This window comes from Symphodus melops, assembly GCF_947650265.1.
Source record: "Symphodus melops genome assembly, contig: scaffold_320, whole genome shotgun sequence".
Lineage (NCBI taxonomy): Eukaryota > Metazoa > Chordata > Actinopteri > Labriformes > Labridae > Symphodus > Symphodus melops.
In genome coordinates, this window is record NW_027636499.1 from 233 (window position 1) to 18,130 (window position 17,898).

The window sequence follows — 17,898 nt, forward strand, 5'->3', positions numbered from 1 at the left end:
AGATATATTATAGATATTGATATATTATAGATATTGATATATATTACAGATATATTATATATATTGATATATTATAGATATTGATATATATTACAGATATATTATATATATTGATATATTATAGATATTGATATATTATAGATATATTATATATATTGATATATTATAGATATTGATATATTATAGATATATTATATATATTGATATATTATAGATATGGATATATATTACAGATATATTATATATATTGATATATTATAGATATTGATATATTACAGATATATTATATATATTGATATATTATAGATATTGATATATTACAGATATATTATATATATTGATATATTATAGATATTGATATATTATAGATATTGATATATTATATATATTGATATATTATATATGATTTCGTCTTCTAAAATCACTTCCTGTCGCTCGTCGCTAAGCTGCACCTCTCAGTTACATGACAACGATGACGTCATGGCGAGTGAGCGAGCGAGCAGCGTCTTTGGTGCACGTTCTGGTCCAGTGCACTAAAGTCAGGGGGCGGAGCCAAAGACCTGAACAAACACTGATAATCCATCTGATCCTCCAGACCGGCTTACACACACTCACACTTGAGTCTGTCGCACAAAGTCTGCGAAGTGCTGATCTGTGGCGCACAGCTCGATGATCCTCAGACGCTCCTGCACCTCCTGCAGAGACACACAACATGTTTACTCCGCACAGGAGGGGGAGGAGCTAAAAATAACACGTCTGACAAGCGTCCTCGTCTCAAACAACTTGATTTAAATCAGCTCTGAGTGACAGCCCGCTCGCCGTCTCTTCAGAGTGGCGTGCGTGCGTACCTCTTTGCTCAGCGTGCTGTTCTGGTAGATCTGTCGGATCTCGTCGCTGCTCAGGTCTTTCATGACGTCGCCGCTGACCGAGCTGCTGAACTGCAGCGCCTCGTCGTCATAGCGACGGTAGTACTGAGCGGAGACCTGCTCGCTTTCAAACATGGGGTTAAACTTGGTGGCTCGCTCCAGCGTGGGCACGCTGTCACCTCGCCTGAAACACACACACACACACACACACACACACACTCAGGGTGAGTCCTCGCCATCGACACGTGCTCCACACGCCAGCTCAGCCGAGCGCTCACCGAAGCGGGTCCTCTGTGTCCTCGCCGTCGTACTGCTCTCGCAGCGTCCTCGCCAGAAAGAAGATGATTCCTCCCGCCACCAACAGGAAGCCGACCACCGAGAGGATGGCGATGCCGACCACCAGCGGCTCGGAGACGTACTCCTCGCAGTGTTCGCCGCGGTACCACCAGTTCTCCCCGACACGACACCTGAGACAGAAGACGAAGGTTAACGCCCTCTTACAGCACGCCATAAGAACGCTTCATGTTGTCCTAAAACCTCACGCCTCCTACCTGCAGATGGCGCCCTTGCCGGTGATGATGTCACACTTCCCATCGTTGAGGCAGAAGTCGCTCTGCACGTCGCAGACGCTCTGACACGGGAGGCCGTCCACGCTCAGGTACCCGGGGTCACAGACGCACTCGGCCTCGCCTGACCACTGATTGACCATACACCTGGAGAACTCGTTACACGCCTGGAACTTACACGGGTCGGCCCGTTCACCTGGACGCCGCCACACGGGAACAGAAGAAGAAGAGGAGCATCAATGACAGCCAGCACGCCACATGCACACGGGACAGCCAGCACGCCACACACACACGGGACAGCCAGCACGCCACACACACACACACACACACGGGACAGCCAGCACGCCACACACACATTTTGAAGAGGCGGCTGATTTCATGAGTGCGGAGCGATCAGAAGTAATCAGCTTTAACGAGCTCAGGCCTTAACGAAGCAGCTCCAGCTGCTCGTCCTCCTGATCACCAGGTCAGGTGCTTCAGCTGATCAGGACTCCATCAGACCTGCTCTCAGACCCCCTCTGGGCCTCAGCAGGGTCCTGAAGGTCCAGTCCAAGGTCAACTTTCTGCTCTCAGTCCAGCAAAAGTTAAAAACCTGCTCTGATTGGCTGAGAGAGATTACTCTGCTCTGATTGGCTCTTCATCAGAAACAATAAGTTGGTAACTATAACAAACATTACTCAGACGCCATGTTGGTTCAGAGACGATCCGGCAAGACACACACACACACACACACACACACACACTCTACCTGACTCCACGTCCAGAGAGTACTTGTCGATGGCCAGGTTCATGGTCTGGTAGGCCGTGTTAGCGAAGTCCTCCAGGATCAGGTAGACCACGTTGGTGACCCCACTGGGTACTGGTTTACCGAATCTCATCCTGCTGTTGACCACGATGCTGCCGTTCCTGAAGTTCAGGATCTCCAGGTTCTGGAAGTTGTTGAGGTTGGACTGAAGGTAGGGGACAAGCTGAGGACAAGGAGGCGTGTTAATAAAGTTTGTTTCTCCTCAGGTTGTTAATAAAGTTTTTTATTTCTCACCAGCTGGAGGAAGCGTTGCTCCAGAGCTTTGTACTCGGAGGAGCTCTTGTTGAAAAGGTCCATGGAGAACGCCATGTTGGTCACGCGGAGCCTGAAGAACACCATCAGGTCTCTGCTTGGCGGGGTCGGAACTGCAATGGCGTCCCCTTCAGATCCCTGACTCCCACTGGAGAACCCGCTGCCGTCGCCGTCAGTCGCCCCGACGCTGTACGGGAAGACGTCGAAGCTGACGTCGATGGTGGGCATGTCCGAATAATCGAAGGCGATCGGTTGGATGTCGCTGTGGTTGACTCTCTGAGTGGAAGACGTTTGGAGGATCTCGTTATCTGAATCTGTCACCATGGCAACCAGATCTTCGTCCCTCACCAAGACACCTGGTGACACCCGAGGATCTTCAGTTTCGTTCACAACCACGACCTTTGGGATCAGCAGAGGGACGTCTGTGATCGGACGTCTGACTGAGACCTGGTCCTCGTGGTTTGGGGGATCTTGGTGAACCAGGTCCTCGTCCTCTGGAGCCGCATCAGACACTCGTGTGAAAGGAGAGTCTTTCTCAGGTGACTCGAGGAGCGGCGCAGCAGCCGTCGTGGTGACCACAATGACCTCGTCCTCCATCAAGTCCTGGTCCTGGATGAGTGTTGGACCTGGGGTCGTCTCAGGATCAGAGACCCCAATGTGCTGCTCGTCCAAAACCTCCACCTCGTTCTGATCCTCAGACTCTGGCAGCTCCAGGCCAGGTGTGTCCGAGGAAGGGATCAGTTCAGGAACCGGATCAGGACTAGTTTCAGGGTCCAACACCCCCCCCTCCTCCTCTGTAGACTGACGCTCTGTCGGAGCCTCCGTCGTCAGCCTGACCTCCTCTGCGGTTTCTTTAGGTCTGTCTGCGATGACAGGAGTCTCAGGAGTCCAGAATTCAGGTTCCGGATCCTCAGTGACCCCTGGTGTCTCTGGTCCTAACAGAGAGTAATCGTCGTAGATACCAGACGCCTCCACAGGCTGCACTGATGCCACGGTCCCTTCAGGTGAGAACACGGGGGCTTCAGTGGTTGTGGAGTATCGAGGGGCGGTGCTGATGTGGGGTGTAATCAGAACCTGGTCCAGGTCAGCTTCGACAAAGACCTGGTCTGGCACAGGTGTCTGCAGAGGTGGAGCTCTTGTTAGCTCAGGTTTAAGGTTCATGAAATCCTCCTTCCGATTGGCTGAAGGCTCTGACCCATCAGCTCGCTCACCCTCCTCGTCGTCCTCGCTCTCCTCCAGGTCCGGGGGCGGGATCACCTCCAGGCTGCCGTCCCCGTAATACTCAGAGAGTCCAGTCTGATCGGAGGTCTCTGCAGCCCCCAACGACCACCCTTCAGATCCTGGGCCATCTCCAGAGAAACCAGAGCCTGATCCCGGGTCCACCTCAGAGTCCAGATGAACAAGCAGAGGGGGCGTGGCGTCAGACGAGGCGTGGTCACCGCGGGGGTGTGTGTCCTCTGCAGCGTTGTTGAGGAGGAACCCTTCATCTTCAACGTTCACAGGATCTGAAAACAGAAGACCGAGATCAGGAGGAGGAGGAGGAGGAGGAGGAGGAGGAGGAGGAGGAGGAGGAGGAGGAGGAGGAGAAGAAGAAGAAGAAGAAGAAGAAGAAGAAGAAGAAGAAGAAGAAGAAGAAGAAGAAGAAGAAGAAGAAGAAGAAGAAGAAGAAGAAGAAGAAGAAGAAGAAGAAGAAGAAGAAGAAGAAGAAGAAGAAGAAGAAGAAGAAGAAGAAGAAGAAGAAGAAGAAGAAGAAGAAGAAGAAGAAGAAGAAGAAGAAGAAGAAGAAGAAGAAGAAGAAGAAGAAGAAGAAGAAGAAGAAGAAGAAGAAGAAGAAGAAGGAGGAGGAGGAGGAGGAGGAGGAGGAGGAGGAGGAGGAGGAGGAGGAGGAGGAGAAGGAGAAGAAGAAGAAGAAGAAGAAGAAGAAGAAGAACAACAACAACAACAACTACTCACGCTCCGGTGCCGCCGTTTCCAGGTCCATGGTCTGCTCGGTGAACACTCCGGCGGTGGGAGGAGCTGCACTCTCATCAAACATGAAGACGTCGTTCTCACTGACCTCCACGCTTGGAACCCCTTTCCACGGGTCAAAGGGATCAAACAGGAAGTCTTCTTTCTTCAGGAAAACCTCGCCGCCGTCGGGCTCGTGACTCGGAGCGTCGGGAGGCCTCTCTGCAGCCAGGACGTTATCCTGAGAGACACAGTCACACGTTTCTGACTAAATCAATCTGCACATGCTCAGAACGCCGGCGCCAAACTCACCATGTTGTCGTAGGCGTCGTCCGTCCGGCTCGTGGGCTTCACAGCAGGTAACGAGTTCTCCACTGCAGAGAGAGAAGTTACAATCATCAGCTGAAGAACCTCCAACGACCACACATCAATCAAAGTCAACTGCAGTACCGCTCTCCTCCTGCAGGGGGCGTGTCTGCGTCCCCAGGCTGCTGTTGCTCATGAAGTTGTCTTTGTGCAGCGCCTCGGTGATGTAGTTCCTGAAGTCCGTGATGGTGTAGACCACGGTGGGCTGCTCGGGGGCCGTTGGGTAATTCTTCTCCACCAGAGTATTCTGCAGAGAGATGAAGTCTAACGTGTCGTTGGTGACGCCGCCACCGTCCACCTCCAGAGTCAGAGCGTAGTGAGCCAGGACCACCAGACCCCTGACAGAAAACAGGATCAGGACTCAGATAAGGACTGACCACCAGAGCGAAGACGAGCCGCCCACTTTAAAACCTAAGCAGGGTCAGCAATCAGAGACCTGCATGTTGTGTTAACCAATCAGAGACCTGCATGTTGTGTGAACCAATCAGAGACCTGCATGTTGTGTGAACCAATCAGAGACCTGCATGTTGTGTGAACCAATCAGAAACCTGCATGTTGTGTGTACCAATCAGAGACCTGCATGTTGTGTGAACCAATCAGAGACCTGCATGCTGTGTGAACCAATCAGAGACCTGCATGTTGTGTGAACCAATCAGAGACCTGCATGTTGTGAAAACCAATCAGAGACCTGCATGTTGTGTGAACCAATCAGAGAGCTGCATGCTGTGTGAACCAATCACGCTGGGACATCACACCCTCTGTCAGCTCAACTATTTCACTCTTTAGCAGTGAATCCACGAGGATCCTGGTGCAGAGTTCAAGTGAGTTGAAGCTCAGGAAGCCATTTTATCGGGGGTTTGGGTGGATTTGGGGGGGGGGGGGGGGGGGGGGTTGTTCCTGGAGAGAGACGATGGGAGGTGGGGTGAGGACAGTCAGCCTGACGTAAGCCTCTGTAATCCTGCCGCAGAGCAGCGAGGGGCTGATCCCACTTAAGAGCTGATTGTTGAAGTTGTTAAAGACATTAGAGGGAAACTGGAGCAGCCGGGGGTAGGTGAAAGGGGCTTTAAGGGGGAGGGGGGGCCGTCTGGTGGAGGTGAGGAAATCCTTCCTAACAACCCATTTATACCTCAGATCTCAACACCAGGTACACCTGTGTGTGTGTGTGTGTGTGTGTGTGTGTGTGTGTGTGTGTGTGTGTGTGTGTGTGTGTCAGGTCCAGTTCAGATATAAACACTCACCTCTCCAGGTCCTTCTGCGGCCTGACGACACAAACACAGAAAACATGGATCAGACTTTTGATTGGCCAGTAAATCTGCAGGATGGATAAAGATGGGAAACTCTCAAAGTACCTGAACTCGATAATCTGGACGCTCTTGAAGCCTGGCAGCCTCTCGAAGGCGTCTTCCACCTGGACGTGAAACAAAGGTCACACAGGTTGGATTAGATATGTTCTATCTTCTGGTACCCACCAAGAATCGCCGCCATAACGTGGCAGAGAGGTTAGCGTGTCCTGGTTGACCCGAGAGCTGCGCTGCCAGTGGCCATAACCCCGGTTCGGTCCCAGGGGAGGGACAGACTAAGAGTGGTTCAACACAACACCACAAATCTCTGCCCACCACCCGGACGCAGAGTCCTGGGGTTGGTCGGGACCTCTTAGAGGGCAGGAAAGGCCACTAGACAGACCCTGTAAACCTAAACGTGTAATGGGGATGAACTAGGAACCTCCAGCAGAGGCTGGTTCTGGGGGGTAGACACAGATTCAAGTGGTCTGCACACCGACATGCAGACGTCTCAGGACATCATTGGGCTGTCTTGGAAGACACGCCTCTTTCATGTGACGTGGAGGTCTGGGAGTGGTAGAGGGGGGGACCACAGGGAGGGCCCGAGTTACCGGCCTACACCTCCTGGGGGAAGCAGGAGGATCAGTCTGGATTCTGTCCTGGCAGAAGGACAGCGGACCAGCTCTTTACCCTCACAGGACCTCTGTGCAGCTCGTCTCAGGCATCTGGCTTCGTGGTGACTCTCTCTACTGCAGCTCCTCTTTGTTTTTGTGCTGCAGCCAAACTCCTGCTGTTTCTATTAGCCTTGTTATCCACTTCATATTCTCTTGTTAAAGACCCTGACCCCAGCTCTCTAACCATAAACTGACTCTCCGCGTCACCAACGCTGGAGCGGAGCCTGAAAAGCTCCCGGCGGTACGGGAACACACCGGAGAGCTCGGGTTTCCTGGCACAGCTTATTTTTCCAGCAGCTCAGTGAGTCACAGCTCCGACTCTGAATGTTAGGATCTGATGTGATCCAGAGACGACAGACTGAGACACAGAGTGTGAAGAGAGTTAGTGGCTGAAAAACAGGAGAAGTCTTTAATGCAGAGCCAAGATCCTGAGCGTGCAGGGAAAGAAAGCCCAGCAGAGGCCAGCTGTGACGTCAAAGAGATGAGGAGCAGCTCTGTGAATCATCTGCTCCACGCTGAAGACAACAACATGAACAACATGCTCCTCCATGAGTCTGTCCTCCAGGTCCTGGTATGGTTAGAGGGACTCAGCCCCCCCTGCAGCAGGACCGAGTGTTTTGTACATACATTCAAAAGTTTGAGATTTCTCTTATAATTTGTGCATTTAGCTCAGTGCATGTTTAAACTTAAAATATGCTAACGTGCTAACGTGCTAACCTGACGTACAATTAAATCCTCTCAGTAAAACAGTTCAAAGCTTTACAATGGGGCTGCAGGTGGTCTCGGACGTTCTCACCCTGCGTGTGAAGTGTCTGGCTAGCTGCTGGTACTGGAAGCTGCCCGGGTCTCTCAGGCCGTCGTGGTATGTTTCCCCTCTTAGCTTGATGCTCAGGTCCACCACGTGGTCCGTCAGAAGTCGAGGGGGCCACAGCAAGGTGTTGTCGATCTCGTTTCCAATCTGAAGGGACAAACAGGTCTACGTTAGGGTTCTGTTAGGTCTACGTTGGGTTCTTGCAGGGATATGTTAGGGTTCTGTTTGGTCTTTGTTGGGTTCTGTTAAGTCTACATTAGGTTCTGTTAGGTCTACATTAGGTTCTGTTAGGCCTACATTATGTTCTGTGAGGTCTACATTAGGTTCTGTTAGGCCTACATTAGGTTCTGTTAGGTCCACATTAGGTTCAGTTAGGTCTACGTTAGGTTCTGTTAGGTCTGCGTTGGGTGCTGTTAGGTCTACATTAGGTTCTGTTAGGTCTGTGTTGGGTACTGTTAGGTCTACATTAAGTTCTGTTAGGTCTGTGTTGGGTTTTGTTAGGTCTACGTCAGGTTCTGTTAGGTCAATGTTGGGTTCTGTTAGGTCTACGTTAAGTTCTGTTTGGTCTGCGTTGGGTACTGTTAGGTCAACATTAGGTTCTGTTAGGTCAATGTTGGGTACTGTTCGGTCAACATTAGGTTCTGTTAGGTCAATGTTGGGTTCTTGTAGGGATACATTATGGTTCTGTTAGGTCTACGTTAGGGTTCTGTTAGGTCTACGTTGGGTTCTTGTAGGGATATGCTGGGTTCTGTTAGGTCTGTGTGGGTACTGTTAGGTCTACATAAGGTTCCGTTAGGTCTACATTAGGTTCTGTTAAGTCAATGTTGGGTTCTGGTTTATCCATCAGGACTGGTTTGCTTACAGAGCTGTCTGCCTCCAGCTCCAGTCCAAAGCCGTTGTTTCCTAGTAAGTCTTCGTCCACCTTGTGCGGCCCCTCTGTCAGCTCCACAATGTTCCAGGTGGTCTGTTCCTCAGAGACCCTGAGGGTTGGTTCTTCTGGGAGGGCAGCTGCAGCTTCCGGAGTGACTTCTTGAAGAGACTCTGACATGTCGTCTGCAGGACTCTCAGTCAGGATCTCATTATGGTCGTCAGAAGAGATGGTCTCTGAGACACTTAGCGCTCCACCTTCATCAGGTGTGACTTCCTGGATAGGTTCAGCTCCTCCCACACCGCTCTCTGGACCAACACGAGTCGGGTCTTCTTCTTTACTGGGAGCCTCAGAGAACGCTACTGGAGACTCCTGTGTTGTCTCGTCCTCACTTCTCTGTGGTTGAAGTTCTTCCTCTGAGGGTTCTGGATGTTCCACTTTTACCTGTGGTTCAGGTGTTTCCTCCTCTTCAGACTCAGGAAGTAACCCCTCTGAGTCCTCAGGAACCACTTCGACCTCTGGGGCGATGTATTCATCCAACTCTGGAGGAGTCTCTGGGATGAAAACTTCGGCTGCATCTGGTGTGAAACTTCCTTCTTCCTGGGATTTCTCTTCAGGTGTGGCGGCAGGATCTGCTTTCTCTTCATTGGCTGGAACTTCAGGTTTCCCTGTGTGTTCTGTCTCTGTGGGAGGTTCTCTCACTTCTGTCTCTACAGTTTCTCCTGTAGACTCTTGTTCTGTAACCGCCTCCTCTGCAGGTTTAGTGACATCCAATCCCTGTTCTTCTTCAGGTTTTCCTGGTGTCTCAGCTGGTTCTCCTCCTTCAGTGGGTTCTCCTGGTGTCTCAGCTGGTTCTCCTGGTGTCTCAGCTGGTTCTCCTCCTTCAGTGGGTTCTCCTGGTGTCTCAGCTGGTTCTCCTCCTTCAGTATGCTCTCCTCCTTCAGTGGGTTCTCCTGGTGTCTCAGCTGGTTCTCCTGGTGTCTCAGTGGGTTCTCCTGGTGTCTCTGCTGGTTCTGCTCCTTCAGCTGGTTCTCCTGGTGTCTCAGTGGGTTCTTCTGGTGTCTCTGCTGGTTCTGCTCCTTCAGCTGGTTCTCCTCCTTCCGTGGGTTCTCCTGGTGTCTGAGCTAGTTCTCCTCCTTCAGCTGGTTCTCCCCCTTCAGTGGGTTCTTCTGGTGTCTCAGCTGGTTCTCCTCCTTCAGCTGGTTCTGCTACTTCCGTGGGTTCTCCTGGTGTCTGAGCTGGTTCTCCTCCTTCAGCTGGTTCTTCTGGTGTCTCAGCTGGTTCTCTTCCTTCAGCTGGTTCTCCTCCTTCAGTGGGTTCTTCTGGTGTCTCAGCTGGTTCTGCTCCTGCAGCTGGTTCTCCTGGTGTCTCTGCTGGTACTCCTGGTGTCTCAGCTGGTTCTCCTCCTTCAGTGGGTTCTTCTGGTGTCTCAGCTGGTTCTGCTCCTTCAGCTGGTTCTCCTAGTGTCTCAGCTGGTTCTCCTGGTGTCTCAGGTGGTTCTGCTCCTTCAGCTGGTTCTCCTGGTGTCTCAGCTGGTTCTCCTGGTGTCTCAGGTAGTTCTGCTCCTTCAGCTGGTTCTCCTAGTGTCTCAGCTGGTTCTCCTGGTGTCTCAGGTGGTTCTGCTCCTTCAGCTGGTTCTCCTGGTGTCTCTGCTGGTACTCCTGGTGTCTCAGGTAGTTCTGCTCCTTCAGCTGGTTCTCCTGGTGTCTCAGCTGGTACTCCTGGTGTCTCAGGTAGTTCTGCTCCTTCAGCTGGTTCTCCTGGTGTCTCAGCTGGTTCTCCTGGTGTCTCTGCTGGTACTCCTGGTGTCTCTGCTGGTACTCCTGGTGTCTCAGGTAGTTCTGCTCCTTCAGCTGGTTCTCCTGGTGTCTCAGCTGGTTCTCCTGGTGTCTCTGCTGGTACTCCTGGTGTCTCTGCTGGTTCTCCTGGTGTCTCTGCTGGTTCTCCTGGTGTCTCTGCTGGTTCTCCTCCTTCAGCTGGTTCTCTTGGAGCCTGTTTTGTGGCGTCTGTGTCCACAGCTGGTGTTAGCGTTGCTTCATCAGTGATTACAGTTTCTTGAACAGCTTCTTCTTCTTCTCCTGGATCCTTCTCTGCCGTCTCATTGATGACATTCTCATCCAGCTCGTCCACATCGATCATCTCTTCTGAATCGTCTTCTTGTGAAACCTCGATCAGAGGCTCGGACGAGACCTCAGGAGTTTCTTCTCCCACCGTGTCCTTGATCTCATCTTCACTAAACTCAGCATCAGAAGCCTGCGGAGGAGAACGCTGCTTCTCTTCGCTCTCGTGCTGTTGAACATCAACCTCTGAGGGATGGAAGTCACCTCCGACCTCTTTATGAAGATCCCCGTGATGTGTCGTCTCAGAGTCTCCGTCGCTTGTTGGATCTTCAGCTCGTTCATCGGGCCACAGCTCGGTCACGTCTTCAGCTGGAGCTTCTGCAGCAGGTTTGGGAGACACCGGCTGACCTGACACTGCAGCTGTGACAGACTCAGGGAATCTGGTGGGTTTAAGAAGAACCACCACAGCAGCCTGGGTGATGACCTCTTTCACAACGACCTCTGATGGAGGCTCCTCCCCTTCAGGAGTCGCTTCCTTGATCCCATCAGGACTCAGCACACCCAAATCTTCGTACGCTGAAACGTTGTCGTCTGCTGTTTCTGGGAGTCTTGTGTCTTCCTCCATGACTCCGTTAGAGCCGACGGCGGGCGCGGGTTCAGCGGTCAGATCCACGGGTTTATTAGGAGACATTGTTATTGGTCCTTCAGATGGAGAAAAAGGAGTCCAAGATGGAATACCGAAGCCTGGAGGGAGGTCCAAGGTCATTTCTTGTTCCCCTGAAAGTAAAGATAAATCAATCAATCAATCAATCAATCTTTATTTATATAGCGTCAATTCATGAAGTACAGTGACAGAAAGCAGCTTAAAGGAGGCGCGATGCTGCGATGTGTGTTTACCTGCTTCAGTCAGAGCTCCGCCTCCCGTGTCCTCAGAGTGTGTGTCAGAGCTGCAGGACAGAAGACACACAGTGAGAGCAGAGTGTGTGTGTGTGTGTGTGTGTGTGTGTGTGTGTGTGTGTGTGTGTCAGAGCTGCAGGACAGAAGACACAAAATGAGAGCAGACATTTCCACCTGTGAATCTTAACGTCATACAGATGTGCACACCTGGCGTTCAAACACAAACACTGACGGTACACCTGAAGCTTCTCCTCTTCACACTCTGTGTGTGTGTGTGTGTGTGTGTGTGTGAGAGTGACATGCAGAGGATGTGTCTGTGCTCTGACTCCAGGTCAGCTGCTCAGGTGAGTTACCTGCATGGAGGCGGGCCTGAGGTGATGGGCACGCTGCAGCAGGTGATAGAACACAGCACAGGTGTTGGGTTACACATTGAACACAGCAGAGACTGAATGTGAAGATTTATTATCACAATTCAATCTGTTCATGGCTGATTCAGAAAGCACTGATCCTCAGGTATCTACAGGTGGAGCTGATCATGTGACCGTGTGGCTGTGTGGTCATGTCATCATGTGATCATGTGACCGTGTCATGTGATCGTGTGGCTGTGTGATCATGTGGTCATGTGATCATGTGATCATGTGGTCATGTGATTGTGTGATTGTGTGGCTGTGTGGTCATGTGATCGTGTGACCGTGTCATGTAATCGTGTGGTTGTGTGATCATGTGGTCATGTGATCGTGTGGCTGTGTGGTCATGTGATCGTGTGGCTGTGTGGTCATGTGATCGTGTGGCTGTGTGGTCATGTGATCGTGTGGCTGTGTGGTCATGTGATCGTGTGGCTGCGTGATCTTGTGGTCATGTGATCGTGTGGCTGCGTGATCGTGTGGTCATGTGATCGTATGGCTGTGTGGTCATGTGATCGTGTGACTGTGTGGTCATGTGATCAAGTGGTCATGTGATCGTGTGGCTGTGTGGTCATGTGATCGTGTGGTCATGTGGTCATGTGATCATGTGATCATGTGGCTGTCTGGCCATGTGATCATGTGGTCGTGTGGCTGTGTGGTCATGGCGTCATGTGATCGTGTGGCTGTGTGATCATGTGATCGTGTGACCGTGTCATGTAATCGTGTGGTTGTGTGATCATGTGGTCATGTGATCGTGTGACTGTGTGGTCATGTGATCGTGTGGCTGTGTGGTCATGTGATCGTGTGGCTGTGTGGTCATGTGATCGTGTGGCTGTGTGGTCATGTGATCGTGTGGCTGCGTGATCATGTGGTCATGTGATCGTGTGGCTGCGTGATCGTGTGGTCATGCGATCGTATGGCTGTGTGGTCATGTGATCGTGTGGCTGTGTGGTCATGTGGTCATGTGGTCATGTGATCATGTGATCATGTGGCTGTCTGGCCATGTGATCATGTGGTCGTGTGGCTGTGTGGTCATGGCGTCATGTGATCGTGTGGCTGTGTGATCATGTGATCGTGTTTCCACTGACCTGCTCCTCTCTGCAATCTTCTCCACTCTCTGAAACAAACACAGATTTCACTTCAACATAAAAAACACAGATAGGAACATGAGCACATCACATCACATCACATCACACACACACACACACACACACACACACACACACACACACACACACAGAAGGTCACAAAGGTGTGCTTACGCTCCTGATGAGGTCAGCGTGCTCCTCTGATTGGCTGAAGAAGCTCCCGATGTCCATGGCGCTTATTGATCCATCCATACAGCGACTCACCCAATCCTGATACTCGTCACGCTCCGGGAGGCGGTCCCAGAAGATCTTATAGGCCTCCCACACGGTCTCCTGACACACTGAAACACACACACACACACACACGGGTTACTGACACACTGAAACACACACACACACACACACACACACACACACACAGGTTACTGACACACACACACACACAGGTTACTGACACACTGAAACACACACACAGGTTACTGACACACACACACACACACACACACACACACACACACAGGTTACTGACACACTGAAACACACACACACACACAGGTTACTGACACACACACACACACGGGTTACTGACACACTGAAACACACACACACACATGGGTTACTGACACACTGAAACACACACACATGAAGTGAGAGACGTGCTGGCTCTTTAAGAAGGTCGTGTTAGTGCAGCTCTGACCCTGGAGAGGTCGGCCTCGCTCCATGACAGCACGCTGACTTTAAGCTGGTTAGTCCGTTCTGGATCAGAGCGAACAGTCAGACACCTCCAGTTCAGAGGAGGCTGGTTCTGCTGAGCTCTGGAAGCAGAGAGGAAGTGAAACAGGCGTACCTCTCAGGTGAAAGTAGTTGAGGTGGTTGGCTACAGCCTGGTCCACAGTCTCCTGAGTGCACAGCTTGACTCCGCTGGGAAACAGAATATCTCGTTTCCTCCGAGATAACGCAGTGTGTTGTCGGTAAAGAAGCTGATCTGAGTCAGTCAAAAGTTTAGACCGCTCCTCCAAATTCACTGTCCAATCACCCGAGGCGTCTGTTGGAAAACAAAAGATCAAAGAAAATCACAACCTACAATCACACACCTACACAAATCACACATCAACAACAATCACACATCAACAACAATCACACACAACAACAATCACACATCAACAACAATCACACACCTACAACAATCACACACCTACAACAATCACACATCTACAACAATCACACATCAACAACAATCACAAACCTACAACAATCACACACCAACAACAATCACACATCTACAACAATCACACACCTACAACAATCACACATCTACAACAATCACACACCAACAACAATCACAAACCTACAACAATCACACACCAACAACAATCACACATCTACAACAATCACACACCAACAACAATCACACACCAACAACAATCACAAACCTACAACAATCACACACCAACAACAATCACACATCTACAACAATCACACACAACAACAATCACACATCAACAACAATCACACACCTACAACAATCACACACCTACAACAATCACACATCTACAACAATCACACACCTACAACAATCACACATCTACAACAATCACACACCAACAACAATCACAAACCTACAACAATCACACACCAACAACAATCACACATCTACAACAATCACACACCAACAACAATCACAAACCTACAACAATCACACACCAACAACAATCACACATCTACAACAATCACACACCAACAACAATCACACATCTACAACAATCACACACCTACAACAATCACACACCTACAACAATCACACATCTACAACAATCACACACCAACAACAATTACAAACCAACAACAATCACACATCAACAACAATCACAAACCTACAACAATCACACACCAACAACAATCACACATCTACAACAATCACAGCCCTACAACAATCACACATCTACAACAATCACACACCTACAACAATCACACACCAACAACAATCACACATCTACAACAATCACACACCAACAACAATCACACATCTACAACAATCACACACCAACAACAATCACACACCTACAACAATCACACCAACAACAATCACACATCAACAACAACCACACAACAACAACAATCACACATCAACAACAATCACAAACCTACAACAATCACACACCAACAACAATCACACATCTACAACAATCACACACCTACAACAATCACACATCTACAACAATCACACACCAACAACAATCACACACCAACAACAATCACACACCAACAACAATCACACACCTACAACAATCACACACCAACAACAATCACACCTACAACAATCACACACCTACAACAATCACACCAACAACAATCACACCAACAACAATCACACACCAACAACAATCACACACCAACAACAATCACACAACAACAACAATCACACAACAACAACAACAATCACACAACAACAACAATCACACATCTACAACAATCACACACCAACAACAATCACACACCAACAACAATCACACAACAACAACAATCACACAACAACAACAACAATCACACACCTACAACAATCACACACCAACAACAATCACACACCAACAACAATCACACAACAACAACAATCACACAACAACAACAACAATCACACACCAACAACAATCACATCAACAACAATCACACACCTACAACAATCACACACCAACAACAATCACACACCAACAACAATCACACAACAACAACAATCACACACCAACAACAATCACATCAACAACAATCACACACCTACAACAATCACACACCTACAACAATCACACACCTACAACAATCACACATCAACAAAAATCACACAACAACAATCACACATCAACAATCACACATCTACAACAATCACACAACAACAATCACACAAGCATGCTGCAGTACTTATACTATGACACTTGAATGCACCACTGTGAGAAGGCTGCAGTACTTTGACTATGACACTTGAATGCACCACTGTGAGAAGGCTGCAGTACTTTGACTATGACACTTGAATGCACCACTGTGAGAAGGCTGCAGTACTTTGACTATGACACTTGAATGCACCACTGTGAGAAGGCTACAGTACTTTGACTATGACACTTGAATGCACCACTGTGAGAAGGCTACAGTACTTTGACTATGACACTTGAATGCACCACTGTGAGAAGGCTGCAGTACTTTTACTTTGTTAATTTAACAACAGGAAGTTCTTTAGTTTGAACATGTATCTGGAGGATCAATCTGTGCAGAGCAGGACTTTCCTTTCCTTCATTAATCTTTTTGACTTTAAAAGATCTTTGCAGCTAAATGAGCATTGTCTCTGACTCAAACACGATAATGATTTAATTAATTGATTAATGACTCATAATGACTCCGTCACACTCCTACCTGAGTCTGTGTAGATGTACGGTGACAGCAGCAGGGCCCCGAGCGCCCACAGCACCATCCTCCCTCTCCCTCTTGACATATCCATGAAGATGTGTTAGTCCAGCAGCCGGACTCACTCAGTTTGACTTCCTCGTCTTCAGCTCATCAGGCGCTCCGTCTCACAGCCGTCCATGCGCCGCTCCTCCTGCCATCGTTTTTCAAAAGGGTAAGGGGTTAGGGTTAGCTTCCTGTTCCCAGAGGGTGGACGATGGTCCTGACGAGGGGGCGTCGTGCTGCTCCTCGCTCCCTCTCAGGTGAGCAGATGGGACTTTGGTTCTGTGGAGATTTTTTTCTCTTTGCTTTAATCCTATTTGTTAAGCTGCTGGAGGATGACTGTCAGGCTGCAGCGGGTCGATGTCACTGAGGGAATCGAACTCTCAGGGCTGAAATAAAACACACTGAAAGAAACCTGAAGGAAATTCAACAGATGAACTTTTGATTTAATATCAACAGATGTTTCAGCCCGACCTTTTTCTACCTGTCCTCCACTGCAGATACACAAGGGTTAATTTCCCATGATTCACCGAGGCAGAAAATCTGTCAGACTGCTCAACGGCCTGCAGCTTTGATTTCACATCCAATCAAAGGTCAGCAAGACGACCAAAGTCAGTGTGCAGTGATGAGAACAATTCATTTGTTGTTTTTAGTTCTCAATCAGTGCAAACCGTCTGAAATGAAGAGGGAGGGGCCAGAATTTAACCAGCCAATCACAGGAGGCGATCCTGACTTTAAACCGAATTTGAACGATGAGTGTCAAAGCAGCGCTGATCAGAGACGTGCTTCAGCGTCTGACAGTCAACGTGTCGCTCATGATCTGGTCCAGGTGGTCCACACTGCACTGATCGCAGGATTACCTGAGACACTGGGAGAGGTCACATGTTGCTTTAACAGGTCAAAGGTCACAGTGAAGCTGCCTTAAAGTGGACTCGAGTGTTGGACACCTTCAGTCACAATAAACCTGAGACACTCAAACACAACACGGGACAAATACATCTCAGTGAACCTCCTCTATTGATCATCTGTTTCCAATCAGACCAACCAAAGTCTGCTCTCTTTAACCAGACCCCCCCCCCCCCCCCCCCACCGCCATCTCTGATTGGATGAGCTGATTTAACAGGAACAAGGAGAGAACAAGGGTTAGTCTGAACCTTCATGTTTCACAGGGACGGTTTGAGTTCAGAGTCCTGCAGAGAATCCGGATCACTGCTTCAGATTATTTGGACAATCCGGATGGATGACTCACCGAGTCCTTAATCAGTCTAATCCCAGCTCCCAATACGTCAGATTATCCCTCTGTATGAGCGCTGCGAGTACAACATGACAGATCAGGGCGCCGACAGGGACCAGACCTCCCCCTGGTCTGCTCCACTACAGGACCAGACCAGGACCAAAGCCCGGCAAAGTGCAGAGAACTCCCCAACAGGTGAGGTATCAGAGGCCCCGCCCACTTCCAGTCTGCAGTTAACAGGTGTTTGACCACACACACACTTCCTGCGAGCACGTTTAAAATGACAAACCTAATGATCATCTCGCTGCGATACCTCAAAAATCTGCTATCATGACGACCACACTCATC

At 49.5% G+C, this 17,898-nt stretch overlaps 1 protein-coding gene across 1 annotated transcript; it reads right to left on the reverse strand.

Annotated features, from left to right (window-relative positions):
- Positions 1 to 437: 437 nt before the first annotated feature.
- LOC306819441 (uncharacterized protein) lies at positions 438 to 17,302 on the reverse strand. Its single transcript, XM_079373240.1, has 19 exons — positions 16,284 to 17,302; positions 13,732 to 13,929; positions 13,059 to 13,225; positions 12,885 to 12,913; positions 11,746 to 11,778; positions 11,393 to 11,442; positions 8,430 to 11,272; positions 7,553 to 7,714; positions 6,152 to 6,210; positions 6,041 to 6,061; positions 4,887 to 5,140; positions 4,749 to 4,810; positions 4,443 to 4,677; positions 2,472 to 3,994; positions 2,181 to 2,400; positions 1,418 to 1,628; positions 1,145 to 1,333; positions 849 to 1,050; positions 438 to 695 (listed from the first exon to the last, which is right to left on the reverse strand). The coding sequence occupies exons 1-19, from the start codon at positions 16,366 to 16,368 to the stop codon at positions 612 to 614; spliced, it is 6,627 nt and encodes a 2,208-aa protein (XP_079229366.1). The 5' UTR covers positions 16,369 to 17,302; the 3' UTR covers positions 438 to 611.
- Positions 17,303 to 17,898: the final 596 nt, after the last annotated feature.